This window comes from Erpetoichthys calabaricus, chromosome 13 (genome assembly GCF_900747795.2).
Source record: "Erpetoichthys calabaricus chromosome 13, fErpCal1.3, whole genome shotgun sequence".
Taxonomy (NCBI): Eukaryota; Metazoa; Chordata; class Cladistia; order Polypteriformes; family Polypteridae; genus Erpetoichthys; species Erpetoichthys calabaricus.
The window spans coordinates 135,544,881-135,560,803 of record NC_041406.2 but is presented as its reverse complement, the minus strand read 5'-3'; the positions used below and the strand labels follow the sequence as shown (position 1 = coordinate 135,560,803).

The 15,923-nt window shown below is 38.3% G+C and overlaps 1 protein-coding gene across 2 annotated transcripts in view; it reads left to right on the top strand.

Annotated features, from left to right (window-relative positions):
• The window catches only part of LOC114663728 (V-type proton ATPase subunit C 1-A), a 226,376-nt gene that overhangs the window by 119,370 nt on the left and 91,083 nt on the right, over positions 1-15,923 (top strand). For both annotated transcript variants that reach the window (XM_051935508.1, XM_028817649.2), the window contains exon 3: positions 4,256-4,323. In XM_051935508.1, the coding sequence (XP_051791468.1) occupies positions 4,256-4,323 (68 nt within the window). The remainder of the gene's footprint in view (positions 1-4,255; positions 4,324-15,923) is intronic.

The window sequence follows — 15,923 nt, the reverse complement described above, 5'->3', positions numbered from 1 at the left end:
TATTTCTACTGGTCAGCTGCCGGCTTTACTTCAGATGAACTTGCTCGGGTGTTTGCGAAGAGCTACGTGCCTGTGGGAGACGCCGCTGCTCTGTGCTTCCACTCGCTGCTACACTCGTGCTTCTGCCTGAGTGACCCTAACTACAGGGTCTGCTCTCCCAGCCAACACAGGGCGCAAGGCAGGAAACAAACTCCGGGCAGGGTGCCAGCCCACTGCAGGGCGCACACACACACACACACACGCACCAACCAAGCACACACTACGGACAATTTAGAATCGCTAATGCACCTAACCTGCATGTCTTTGGACTGTGGGAGGAAACTGGAGTACCCAGAGGAAACCCACGCAGACACGGGGATAATGTGCAAACTCCACACAGAGAGGACCCGAGAAGTGAACCCGGGTCTCCTAACTGCGAGGCAGCAGTGCTACCCACTGTGCCACCGTGCCGCCCATATATTATATTATATTATATTATATTATATTATATTATATTATTATATTATATTGAAAAAAATGGTTGCAGTCTACCCGAAATCAAAATATAGGAAGAATAATGATAAATAATAAATAGCAGTATTGAAATCAATGAATATAACAGAGAAAAGATTGTCAGTATTAGCCAATAAATTTTGTAATGGTATATTTGTATGTATTTGTGATCTCCAGGCTGTCTGATAAATAAGCAAAGATTTTATTCTAAAATTTATGAATATTCATCATTCAAGAAATAATGTAATAAACAAAAAAATAAAGCCAAAAACATTTTTAATGCAGATAATGAAATTGAAGATTAAATACAAGTAGAACAGTATGGCGATGAATAGAGAATATTGCCAAAATGAAAATGGCATAATCCTATAATATTTAAATATAGTAGAGTTTAGGTAGTGAACTAATAAGGAACGAAGGAACTGGAAATTATGAAATATGGGTATATAACAATAATAAGGAAAAATTACCCAGTATATAATTAAATGTATACAACTCCCCAGACAAACATGCAGTCCAGTCTCACCCTTTGACCATCTAACTGCCGTAGTTGGGTGTTAGGTGGGTGTCCCTTTAGCCTGGTCCAGCTGCTCGGGCCCTTCGCAATGAGCATCCTGTAAGACAGATCACCCTCAGGGAAATACACCACATGGTCGTAGTGCCATAACTGATGCTCCCTCATAATGCAGGTAACGTGCCTCTTTTGGGACTGAAAGGTGAGCAACCACTCATTCGACACAGGAGTCTGGTCTTCTTCTCAGGTCACTGGATGGCATTTGTGTCTTGTATCCATATAGCAAAACGGAAAGCACCAGGACTCTACAGACGTGGACCTTAGTCCTTTTGCAGAGATATCAGGTGTGCTACACACCCCTTTCCATGCTCTCCAAATCCATCTACTACTACTAACTTCATAGGAAGAGTCGCAAGAGATATGAATGTCACTGCAAAATCAAGATCAGTGAATTTTTCTTCACCAACACATGCCCCACAGTCATTTAACCCCACAACCCTTCCCAACACCCAGTCCATTGAAGCATTGAACAGAGTAGGAGCAAGAACACAACCCAGACTAACCCCAGAATCAACTGGGAAAAACGCAAAGGTCCTGTCTCCAGTCTGCACAGCATTCACAGTACCAGTGTACAGGCCATATCTCATATTTATAGATATACAGTCTTGTGAAAAAGGAGGTACACCACATGATTCAATAGCTTGTAGAATGTAAAAGTATAAATAACAAGTAATTGTTTTCTGTATGACTTTTAGTCTCTCACATTGTTGCAGAGGAATTTTGGCCCACTCTCCTCTTTAACATTGCTTCAGTTCATTAAGATTTGTGGGCATTCATTTATGCACAGCTCTCTCCTGTCCCCTGAGCGGCAAGCTATTTGTCTGAGTGATCATTTAAAAATCTTTCACTATATCATATAGTTAAGGTATGCCACACATCGACATGAGCAATACCTTGTTTGCAAGCGACGGGTGTTGACTTTACACTCCTAGTAATCAAACTGTTACAATATTTACGATTGACCTTTAATCTGGTATGAAATCATACGTGTGGTGTTTCATAAATTGTTACAAATATTTGAAGAAATCATAGTAATTATTCTGTATAAGGATTGTTATACATCAATCAAAAAGTCCCAACCAGAAGATTTCAACTAATGTGATGAACCCTCCCATTGACTAAGCAAATATGAGGTATAGGATGAAAACCTCAAACAGCGTTACACTGCTCTTCTGATTTATTTTTTTTTTTTTTGTATGCTCTCACATATTCCTTCACAAAACAACAGCAAATATCTATAAGTGATGCATTACTACTTGGAATAGGTTCTTCTGATCAAAACAAACCCAAACATATTATTGGACGATGCATCAATCATGAGATATACTCCAAATAAGATGTGTTGCTAGGCAAGCTTTGACAAGTACACCTCACATTTCTGGGTCATTTCTGACTCAATAAGTCGCACACTCAAAAACCTCGTACCACTGGATGGCAATGACTATGATGTCTCCAACAATATGTAGATGTTTATGTATGGACATGATGAGACACAGCTGAGGAAGTGTATAATGAAAAAATACACTATTTGTAGAAGGAGCAAGCATCTTAAATATTTTAATGTAAATATGTTTGTCGGGTGGGGTGGGTACTTGGATGTAAGAGTGTATTAGGGGATGGGGTTCAGAGTTTTATGTAATTCACTGTTAAATTTGATAACAAATATAGATTCTGTTCAGAGAACTTATTTGTCAGGTTTTAGTGAAAAATTGGCTATCCTGCCTATATTTTTTGAATAATAAGGCTTTATTTTGGGGGTATACCCAAGTGATGGGGTATGCTGAAAAATGCCCTTGGGGTGTAAAGGAAACCCACCACAACATTTGAATCGGTTTGAGGTCTGGACTTTGACTGGGCCATTGCAACATCTTGATTCTTTTCTCTTTCACTTATTCTGTTGTAGATTTGGTGGCGCACTTGGCATCATTGTCCTGTTGCATGACCCAGTTTTGGCCAAGCTGTAGCCACCAAACAGATTGCCTCACATTTGACACTAGAATACAGAGTCCATGGTTGACTCAATGACTCCAAGGTGCCCCGGTCCTGTGGCTGTAAAACAAGTCCACCAAGTGCTTGACAGTTGGTGTGAGATGTTTGTACTGAGATGCTGTGTTTGGTTTTCACCAAACATGGTGCTGTGCATTATGGCCAAACATCTCCACTTTAGTCTTCTCTGTCAAAAGGACATTGTTCCAGAAGTCTTGTGGTTTATTCAGATGCAACTTCACAAACCTAGGCCATGCTGCTGGCAGCCCATCCAAGCAAGCCATACTTGTTCAGTCTTTTTCTAATTGTACTGTCATGAACTTTAACATTGAACATGCTAACTGAGGCCCGTAGAGTCTGAGATATAGCTCTGGTTTTTTTTTTTTTTTTGCCATTTCTCTGAGCATTGCTTGGTCTGACTTTGGGATCAATTTACTGGGGCTTCTACTCCTGGAAAGACTGGCAACTGACTTGAATGTTTTCCACTTGTGATATTCTTTTTCACTGTAGAACAATGGGATTCAAAGTGCTTAGAAATGGCCTTATAATCCTTCTTAGATTGATGGGCAGCAACAGTTAACTTCTCTGAGATCATTGCTGATGTCTTTCCTACTCGGCATTGTGTTAACTCACCTTAATGCTCCAGAGCAGCAAACTGCCAAACCTTCTGCTTTTATAGAGAGGTCACACTTGCTCATTTAATCAAGCACAATTGATTAGTAGTACTTGGCTGCTCCTTACCCTCTTAATTCTCATGGAAGCAGATAAGGATGCTCTTAATTCTCCACACACTGTTTATGCATTTTGGCTTAGTTTTTGTTAAATAAATAATGACAGGATGTAATATGTCATGTTTTTGTTCATCTGAAGTTGTATTTACATAATTTAAGACCTGCTCATTTTTTTAAATTATGTCCTGATAGGTAAAACCTTAGAAATTAAAGAGGGTGCGCTTTCTTTTTCAACCGACAACTATATATATATATATATATATATATATATATATATATATATATAGTTCATTCTGATTCATTGTCTGATTCCATGTGTTCATATTTCCTAATTAGTCATTACTCTTACAGTTATTTTCCACATTATGCCTTGTAGTAATTGATCAGTCTGTGCTCAGTCAAAAGTCCCAGCATGGACTTATATTAAAAATATTAATGCTATTGTCTCTTTTTTTCCCCCCTCTCTCTCTAGGTTGGCACTTTAGATGTGCTGGTGGGGCTTTCAGATGAACTAGCTAAGCTTGACTCATTTGTTGAAAGGTAAATACTTCCCTCTGTGGTGTTATATATAAGTTCAAAACCCATTTAACATATTGCTCAGCAAGACCATTAATAATTGATAATTAACAAAATTATAATTTAATAATTTTAAATGTAAAAAGCTTGATGTAAAATGCAGTGTTTCATTGTATAGGTCAATTAGTAGATTCCAGAAGACTACAGCATCACAATTACTGAACTATGGCTTCACTTGTATCTAGCAGTGCTTTTTCAAGGCATCCCTGCCAGTGGCTTGAGAAACATAAACCTGGAATTTTTGTAATGTAAATTAATGATAATTGGTCAAACTAGTATGTGGCTTCAACTTTGTTGTCAGCCTTGCAGTGTTTACTCATGTTCTTAACAATTTTAAGTCAGTCTTGTTGTTCCTATGCTTTTGGCCATGTAGCCTGTTTTATAGCTGCATTTAACTAGCATAACATAACTAGAATTACCAAAGCCTATGAAAATACCTGTAAATCCAGCCCACCTTAAATCCCTTACCACCTCTCCGTCAGCGTCTTTTGTCTTGTAAATGTGTCGATTAAGACAAGCAGCAAGCAGCCTGCTATACCATCAGCAGTGTAAATATATAGTACTTGTAAAAGTTAACTTTTTTTTTTCACTTTTATTCTCTTGGTCACGATACAACTCATGACAACAATCCCCCCAGATCTGATGCTGTTAGTTTTTATTTGAAACTGGGAATAACTGTAGATGTGAGTGGTGTTTTGAGACAATGGAAGTGGAAATTCTCTGATCTGGAGGGATAAAAGCTGACACACAAACGCATTGTCACTTGAATTTTTTCTATTCAGTTTTATTGAAGACATTCTATTCAGTTTCAGCTCATGCTGAATTTTTATGATGTCAAAGCCGCACTGACAAAACACAGAGGCTTACAGTCATATGAAAAAGTTTGGGAACCCCTCTCTGCCTGCATAATAACTTACTCTACTTTCAACAAAAAAGATAACAGTGGTATGTCTTTCATTTCCTAGGAACATCTGCGTACTGGGGTGTTTTCCGAACAAAGTGAAAAACTAGCTGTGCACAAATGTGGGTCCCCTTGTAATTTTGCTGATTTGAATGCATGTAACTGCTCAATACTGATTACTTGCAACACCAGATTGGTTGGATTAGCTCATTAAGCCTTGAACTTCATAGACAGGTGTGTCCAATCATGAGAAAAGGTATTTAAGGTGGTCATTTGCAAGTTGTGCTTCCCTTTGACTCTCCTCTAAAGAGTGACAGCATGGGATCATCAAAGCAACTCTCAAAAGATCTGAAAACAAAGATTGTTCAGTATCATGGTTTAGGGGAAGGCTGCAAAAAGCTATCCCAGAGGTTTAAACTGTCCGTTTCAACTGTAAGGAATATAATCAGGAAATGGAAGGCCACAGGCACAGTTGCTGTTAAACCCAGGTCTGGCAGGCCAAGAAAAATACAGGAGCGGCATATGCGCAGGATTGTGAGAATGGTTACAGACAACCCACAGATCGCCTCCTAAGACCTGCAAGAACATCATTTGCTGCAGATGGTGTATCTGTACATCTTTTCTACAATTCAGCGCAATTTGCACAAAGAACATCTGTATGGCAAGGTGATGAGAAAGAAGCCCTTTCTGCACTCATGCCACAAACAGTCGCTTGTTGTATGCAAATGTTCATTTGGACAAGCCAGATTCATTTTTAAATAAAGTGCTTTGGACTGATGAGACAACAAAAAGCGATTTGCATGGAGAAAGAAGAACACCGCATTCCAAGAAAAACACCTGCTACCTACTGTCAAATTTGGTGGAGGTTCCATCATGCTGTGTGGCTAGTTCAGGGACTAGGGCCCTTGTTAAAGTCGAGGGTCGGATGAATTCAACCCAGTATCAACAATTCTTCAGGATAATGTTCAAGCATCAGTCACAAAGTTGAAGTTACGCAGGGGTTGGATATTCCAACAAGACGATGACCCAAAACACAGTTTGAAATCTACAAAGGCATTCATGCAGAGGGAGAAGTAAAATGTTCTGGAATGGCCGTCGCAGTCCCCTGACTTGAATATCATCGAAAAATCTATGAGATGATTTGAAGCAGGTTGTCCATGCTCAGCAGCCATCAAATTTAACTGAACTGGAGTGATTTTGTATGGAAAAATGGTCAGAAATACCTCCATCCAGAATCCAGACACTCATCAAAGGTTATAGGAGGCGTCTAGAGGCTGTTATATTTGCAAAAGGAGGCTCAACTAAGTATTGATGTAATATCTCTGTTGGGGTGCCCAAATTTATGTACCTGTCTAATTTTGTTATGATGCATACTGCATATTTTCTGTTAATCCAATAAACTTAATGCTGAAATACTACTGTTTCCATAAGGCATGTCATATATTAAAAGGAAGTTGCTACTTTGAAAGCTCAGCCAATGATAAACAAAAATCCTAAGAATTAAGAGGGGTTCCCAAACTTTTTCATATGACTGTAGGTATACTGTATATGATATTTGGAATAATTCATTTTATGACCTGTATAGTATATTTCAGAAAATATTATGGCACTGATGCAATTTTATTGGTGGTATTCATATTCATTTGCATGCCTTCTTGTGGTTGTAATCAGTGACTACGTTCCCCCCCCCCCCCCCCCCCCAATCTTGCCCAATCTCCACATTTTGGTGCATGGTGGTGGTGTGTTTCTTTTGTACTCCAGGACATCCAGAGGAAAGAATAGTACAGAGAGATCAGTTCTGTGCTATATGCAATCATCAAATTCAAATGTTAACAGTTCCCACACACCCAAGGACCGTCCTTCCTACATTTACAACATGTGTACCTGTCGCAATGTACACACTTCTCTCTATGCTGTGGTTTGCTTTCCTGGGGGAAGCGGCGGTCTTGGAACAGAAGCTTATCGATGTTGCATCCTCTTTTTCTTTTTCCATCGTCTTTTCTTGTAAGAAGCGATGACGAAGTTACTCTGCAAGGTGAGCAAAGAACACTATTCTTTTCTCAGTGGACCCATGCATGCCTTGTACAGTACATGTGCGTTGATCGCCGCCAGGTCAAACATGTTGTAGCACACAGCAACCAGCCACCCGCGTGTTCCTGCTTGCACTGAATAAGCTCACGCCTTCTGGTGCATGAAGTCAACGCAGCACCGGGCAAAAAAAGAAAGAGACAAATATATGTGACATTTTGAAGAAATCGTTTGATGACCTGAATAGTACCAATCAGAAAACATTGTAAGGGGAGTGCATGAACATGGCTGACAGAATATAACTGAAAACAAAGCTAACAAGTACCATAAATTTACACCCGATCTGACACTGTTCGTTTTCAGATAATATTGCATTAGTGCGATGATGTTTTCTAATCATTAACAATAAGAGCAGCTCACTACTCAAAACGGTAAATTTGCGAAACACCCAGGATCGATCCTGCAGCCTCTTGATTGCAAGTCAGCAGTTCTTACCGCTGCACCACGGAAACTGTAGTATTGCACTTGCACCTTTTGTGAAAGTGTTTATTTGATATTTGGACTTCAGCCTTCATACATTGTGCAGTTTATGTCGACATTTTGTCATTTATTACTAAAACATGAAAAACATTTCTGTTTTAATGATGTGTTTGCATAGATTGTTGTGACACGGAACACATGAAATGCATGTGTTCCAAATAACAATCTATTATTTCCCCTCTAAAACTGCAGCACTTCACTCCAAGATAATCGAGGCTTGAGCTGGGAGAACTGGGGGTGGGTGGGGACAAGGTGCTGCTTGTCTTTTTTTTTTTTTTTTTTATTATTAATTTTATTGTAATCATTCCATAAAAATAGATCAATTTTTACAAAAAATAGGATTGAAAACAAATCAAACCCCACCCCTGAGAAGGAGAGCATGGCGTAATACTTAAGGAGTAATACTTAAGGCTTGTAAACATACCTAAATTGTTGAGCTTAATAGGGCAAAAAAGATAAAAGAAATGCAGAAATAATTATTTCTTCTTATTCTAAAATATTATTGATTAGATCCTGCCAGGTTTTGAAAAAATTCTGTACAGATCCTCTAACTGAGAATTTGATTTTTTCCAATTTCAAATAATATAAAACATTGGTTTCCCACTGACTTATAAGAGAAGAGTTAGGATTCTTCCAATTTAACAAAATAAGTCTGTGTGCCAAAAGTGTAGTGAATGCAATCACAGTTTGCTTGTCCTTCTCCACTTCAAATCCATCTGGAAGAACACCAAACAGAGCTATTAATGGGTTTGGAGGGATTGTGACACCAAGGCTGTCTGAAAGGCACTTAAAAATTTTGGTCCAAAATGATGTTAATTTGGTGCATGCCCAAAACATGTGACCCAGTGAGGCAGGAGCTTGGTTGCAGCGTTCACAGGTTGGATCTTGCCCTGGAAACATTTTGGACAGTTTTAAGTGAGACAGATGAGCTCGATATATAATTTTGAGTTGAATAATTCTATGCTTTGCGCATATGGAGCTCGAGTGAATTCTCTGCATTGCTACCTTCCATTCCTTTTCTGATATATTACTTAAGAGATGTTTTTCCCATTGTCCTCTTGGATCTTTAAAGATCCAAGAATATCTGGAAAATATTTGGGATTAAATTGTTCAGAGATCTTTATATAGACAATATCTTTGCATCCTTTGAACAATTCCATTCCAAATTTAACCTTCCAGCTACACATTTCTTTCACTATCTTAAAATTAGAAACTTTGTTAAACAGAACCTGCCCGATTTTCCTCATCTCGTACCCTCCACCATGCTGGAAAAAATACTGCTCAATTTCGAGGACTTAGACACCATTTCTGCAATATATAAAATTTTATTAGAGTCCCTTCCTTTTAAAGATCTTTATAGATATCAGATATTAAAAACTAGATGTTTGCGAGGGTTGAAAGAGGTGGTTCTCCTGCAGAGGTGCACAGATAAGAGATTTTCCATCTTAAATTGCTTTCTAAATTGGTTCCATGTTCTGAGTGAGTGAAGCACAATTGGAGTATTAGTATATTTGTGATAATTTGCATTTATTGGAGTGCAGAGCAGGGAATATAAAGAAGTACTGCAGGATTTTACTTCTGTTGCGGACCAAGCCTGTGTATGTTCATTTATTTGTGTCCAGGTTTTTATGGCTTGTATGTTTGCTGCCCAGTAATAAAACTGAAAATTAGGTAGAGCCATGCCACCTTCTGCCTGAGGTCTTTGTAGGATTGCTCTTCGGATACGTGAATGTTTTGAGTTCCAAATAAATTAGGTTATGGTTGAATCTAATTGCTTAAAAAATGATTTATTGATATATATTGGAATGTTTTGAAATAAGAAAAGAAGCTTAGGAAGGATATTCATCTTAACAACGTTAATTCTTCCGGCTAGAGTGAAATGGAGGGTTGACCATCTGTGCAAGTCTTGTTTAATTTTTTCCATACAGACGGCGAAATTTTGTTGATAAAGAGCTTTATGTTTACTTGTGATATTTACCCCAAGGTATTTAAACTGAAACTGCTATGGTAAAAGGTAGGATGTCCAATCTAATATTGTATGCTTGTGAATTCACTGGAAAGAGTATACTTTTATTCAAATTAATTCTGAGACCAGAGATCTTTTGAAATTCTGTAAGTGCTGTTAAAACTGCAGGCACAGTGTTTTCTGGGTCTGATATATATAAAACCATATCATCTGCATATAGAGAAATTTTCTGTTCTAGTCCTTCTCTGATAATCCCCTTTATCTGATAAGAATTTTGACATTGGACCTCCAGTGGTTCAATGGCGATTGCAAACAGCAGTGGTGACAAGGGGCATCCTTGTCTGGTGCCACGTTCTAGTTTAAAGTAGTCTGAACAAATGTTGTTAATACAAACTGAAGCTTCTGGATTGGTATACATTAGTTTGATCCATGCATAAATATTCGGGCCAAACCCAAGTTTCTCCAATGCAGTGAAAAGGTAGTTCCATTCAATCATATCAAATGCTTTTTCTGCATCCAATGATAATATCTCTGGGGTGTTTGACTTTGCTGGTGAATATATTACATTAAACAGGCGTCGAAGATTGGAATCTAAGTGTCTGCCTTCAATAAATCCAGTTTGATCCTGTGATATTACCGAAGGCAGCACTTTCTCCATCCTTCTAGCTATAATTTTTGAGAGTATCTTAACATCATTTTTCAGAAGTGAAATTGGTCTGTATGATGCACATTGTAACAAGTCCTTATTTAGTTTAGGAAAGATGGTGATTAATGCTTGACAAAAGGTTTGAGGTAAAATTTGATTTTCTCTTGCTTCTGTAAATGTTGCCAATAAGAGGGGAGCTAGCTGAGTGGAGAATTTCTTATAAAATTCTACAGGGTAGTGATCAGGGCCTGCTGATTTCCCGCCTTGAAGTGACTTTATAGCATCTAGTAATTCTGATAGCGTCAGAGGTTTATCCAGTTCCTCAGCACTAAAAGTATCTATTTGTGGTATCTGTATTGTATCCAGAAATGCAATAGATTGTGTGTTGTCTTCTTTAAACTCAGTAGAATATAAGGTTTTATAGTAGTCTCTAAATGTGTGCATTATATTTTTATGGTCAATGATTTCATCTCCATTCGTGTTGGTGATTACTGGGATTGCATTGCGAACTTCTTGCTTGTGGATTTGTTGAGCTAAAAGCTTATTAGCTTTCTCTCCGTGTTCATAGTAATGATGTCTTGATTTATAAATAAGTTGTTCAGTTTCTTTGGTTGTCAAGATCTTGAGTTCTGTATGCAGAGCCTGCCTTTTCCTATGAAGAGCCTCACTTGGACACCTGGCATGTTCTTCATCTATTCTAGTAATTTTGCTTCTTAGCTCTGACACTTTCTTGATTTCTAATTTATTTCTGTGGGAAAGATATGAAATAATCTGTCCTCTTAAGAAGGCCTTTAGAGTTTCCCAGAGTGTTCCTGCAGAAACCTCTGACGGTGTGTTTGTCTCTAGGAAGAAGCTGATTTGTTTGGATATAAATTCTATACAGTTCTCGTCTGCTAATAGTAGTGGGTTAAGACGCCATCTGCGAGGTGAGTGTGAGGGGCATAATTAATTTAGCTCTAAAACTAGAGGTACATGGTTGAAGATAACAATTGTGTCGTATTTGCAAGATTTAATCGTAGGCAAGAAAACTTGCTGCTTGTCTTGATTGACACATTTACAAGACAAAAGACGCTGATGGAGAGGTGCGAAGGGTTTTAAGATGGGCCAGATTTACAAGTTTTTTCATAGGCTTTGGTAATTTTAGTGTTAGCCCCTTGTAGATGATTGTCACAAAATCGCTTCAAACTACTTCTGGCCTCAATGCAGCCGAAGTGGCGTATGTATTCCGCCAGTGCTGGTCCATGCATATTTGATACGTACCAAAGATTGTATTGGAAGCACTTGGCATGCCATCTGGCAGTCGTAGTGGAAACTACATCCACCTGATGGAAGCGAAGTGTTGGCATGGCCGTGCACGTGGATTTTGGCTGCTAATTTTGAGAAATTGTCCAAATTTGAGGAAAGTTGTGCTAAGATAAGAATACATACCAGCTTATTGTTTGATTGTGTGCTATATTCAAATTAACAATCTCCACTTAATTTAGCATCTGCTTGACAGCAAAAACACAAATAATTTCTTTTTTTATTATAATTGTAAATAAATTTAGGCAACAAGGGGTTAAAAGTTAATATTTGTATTTTTTTTGTTTTACAAATTTCTAGTACATTGTAACAAGAAACAACTGAAAGTTTTTTATTCCCATCGTTTTCCTACATATGCAGACCTAGCATACCTCTCACTCTTCTCAGTTCTTATTGAAATCATGTAATTTGTACTGTATGTACAGTACAAATAGCTATTAAATGTTAATATTTTTACTATGAGATTTTTGAGAACCTGACAACTCCCGAACTGATCTGTTCACTGAAACTCTGTTAACACAAGCAGGGATTGATATGGGGAACTTTTAAAACTGGCTGCTGACTTAGCCGTGTGTTCACTTGCTGTTTTCTTACCTGTGCATGAAGTCTGTCTGCTCTCTTAACCTGAGAAGGGAGTGACTACAAGATGACTTCAGTATCAGTGCGTACATGCTGGGATTTCTGAGAGTGCTGAAGAGACAGCTTTCATTTGTATAACTTTGAGAAGACAATAAAACTGATCTGATTTTTTTTTTTTTTTTTTTTTTTATATAATCGAAATCTGGACTTGCCTATCTTGTGCAAGTCTATCACCCACATATTATTTACACACAGTATTTTTTGTATTGATTTTGAGTGCATTTTAACAACAAACAGCCAAGCTCTTACTTTCTCATATACGAAGTATAGGGAAAATATTGGAATCTTCCAAACATTCCTTTTAGGTATTTTCATGAATCTAGACGTTTTAGACCTCCCTGAGTCCGAAAATGCCTTTTTTGGAATTGTGTGTGTGCGTGTGTGTGTGTGTATAAACATGATAACTTGAGTATGCTTTCATTTCGGTCAACCAAATTTTGAATGCAAGTATTAGGTACAAAACGTAGATTTCTATCAACTTTTGGGGATATTACCATTAACCAGAAGTGGTACTTTACCTTTTATTTATGCAGCTGCAGAGTCCAATTTATTAAACTTTACTTTTATAATAATTGTTCAATATATTATTAATTTGATTTGTTGTTGATGGTTCTTTAATGTACATAATTTAAAAATATAATCAGTGTCTTGCAGTTTACTCCTCAAATATCTATCCCCATATCTGAGTATACAAGAAAATCTAGGGGAGACCACTCCCGATTTTTACATTTTTTTTCATGTTTTCAGTCCGCTGATCTTGGTAGACTTGCTTACGGGTAGCAAGATGGCATACGTAGCAAAAATATGTTCCATGATCTTGTCCTTGTTCTTTATAATTATGCAGATGGTTAAACTATTCATGTTATATGAACAAGCGATGTTGACCATCTTTTCACCTCGCTGTACTCGCTCAATTATTTTCACTTTTGTTTCCATCGTTATTGCCTGGCTCTTCTTATCTGTACATCACCACTGCTTTTACACTTAATTTTGAATATCTTGGACTTGAAATAAAGCATGGAAACTCAACTTAAACAGAGGTACAGCCAAAAGCACAAGCACTTTTAGAGGATGCACGCACATGACTAAGAATTTAAGCAATAATAGTGTGGGACTTGTGCTTCACCTAGTGGCAGACGCCCAAACTAACTTGCGCCCTTTCTCCAAATTCGAAGTTACGGTACAATTTTAAAAATTTTCTCTTATTTAAATCATTTTGAATTTATTGGACATGCACGTTTACATCAAGTTTGTAACTTGAAGTTTCGTATGTTGGGAACTTAGTGTACATCTTTGTTTTAGATTAAAGAGCACAACTGACTCTCTTGTGTTTCAAATAAATCATCCCCAATGAAAACTTTAAGGTCATTAGAAATACCAACTGCCATTGATTGAAGCAGGGCAATGCCTCCATCTGACTTAATTGGGGTGGGGGGGGTGGGGGGGGTTTCTGTAGCAGGCTGCGTTCTGCTAAACCATACATTTGCAAAACAATAGCAAGCTATTAGAGCGATGATAAGGAGTTATGAGCTACTTGGCGTATGTCAGGAAAATTTAAAGAGGTCAGGAACAATGGAAAAAATCGTAAGCTTCAGGGATTCTAGTATGAATAAAATTCAATTGCATTTTGTCTGAGCTGTCCCACTACAGAGGGAAGAGAACATTATGTCTTACACTATGCAGAAAGTTGGAAGCTGTGTAGCTTGTGAAAAAGCCAAGATGTTAGTGAGAAAGATGCACTTAATGATGTTTATTGTTATGAAACATGAGAGTTGTGCATTAAGGGAGTTGCCATACAACTGATCCTGCAACGTTCTGACTTCTGTTTGTAAGAAAGTGGTAACTCTGAAACTAAGTACTATCTTGAAAGTAAAAGCGCAGTGTTTTCCATCTCATACATCACAATATGTGTAGCTGTTTTTGTGACTATAAACATGTCAAAGTCAAGTATATTGTCATGGGCATTTAGTGCAATGAAAATTTTATTGCATGTTTCTTCAGAATAAGAATAATAAATAATTGCTGCACTCGTAGCTTAGAGAGGGGGCGTGGTAAGTGTGGTAGATCGGTTCCCGGGGTGATTCATTGATGCGGGCAATTCTCACTTAAGTGCACATTTGAGGAGTCGTCCACATCCGTAATTGTTCTCAGGAGCTGCTGATTTGCCACAGCTGTTCCACGTCACCGTGATATATAGTAGCGCGAGGTGGTTAGCGGTTAGATGAAAAAAAGTAAAAGAAACGAAGGTTGCAGGAGTGAGAAAGCAGGAAGCAGTGTGGAGGAAGCCGGGTGTGTATGTGAGAGAGAAAGCGAGTGCAGGCTCACAGGCAGCTGGTCAGTTGAGCCCTAGTGGGGTGTTTGGTGAACACCAAGGGCAGTTGGTAGTGGTTGCTCCCACTGAGCATTGGGAAGAGCGGGAGTGACCAGCGAGAAGGATGGCTTGCTGTGAAAGACAGCGGGAGTTGGGAGGCTTGGGTAATGGATTCCCCGATGTGAGCATCCTGGTCGTTGGGGGGAAAAAACCTAATTCTCGGTCTGGAGAGTGCTAAACCGAAGCCAGTGATCGTGAGGCCTCCAGACCAGATGAGCGGAGAGAAGGTCAGCTGCAGGAAGGACGACTCCCCTGTTGAGAAGCCCGATGGGAGCCGCCAGGTAAAAGAAGACACCAGGCTTTGTATGTAATGTGTTTCTTCTGGATTTCTGGTTGATATTCTGTCTCCCTCCATTAAAATGAAACTAAAAAGATTACAATATGCAAGCTTTCGAGGCAACTCAGGTGCCTTCTTCAGGCAAAATGTAATATCTTCGAGTTGCCTCGAAAGCTTGCATATTGTAATCTTTTTAGTTAGCCAATAAAAGGTGTCATTTTGCTTGACTTCTCACTACATTCATAATGGCTAACACAGTACAACACCCTAGTACTTTGTAAGTGAGCAAACGTACAACTTCACCAGGGAATTAAATACTTATTTCCCCCGCTATATGACGACCTCAAAATTCAAGTTTAGAGAATCTGGTATTTCAACCTTTTTTTATTTATATATAAATAAAGCTCCCCTTTACAATTCCTGATGCCCATTTACATAATGAAAACATGTAATTAATTTTAGTTTAATTGATGGAAAATGTTATTTAAGGGTTCTCCGGTCCCAAATAACACTGAAATGCATTTAAGTTGACAGTACTGTATTATCTTAATGATATTAGTCATGAAAACAAACCACACTAAGTCATATTTGCTTCGTGAAACCTGTGTTTTATTATTTTAAGGTTTACATTTAAAATCTTTTGATCCTTTCTGGGCCTTTTCAACTATTGCATGACCTTTTTCAAGTCATGATGCTCAAAGTTATTAAAGGAGATAACATACCTGATAACTTGACATAACAGCTACATCCCATTCAGCATACTCCTGGAAGGACAGTCTTCGAACACTACATCAGTGTAAGATTGATTGAAACCGAGGTTGTCCATCACCATGATCTAGCCTTGCCCCCAACGTCCAGCCATGCTGTATTCTGTAGGCTGCATCAAGGTGAAGT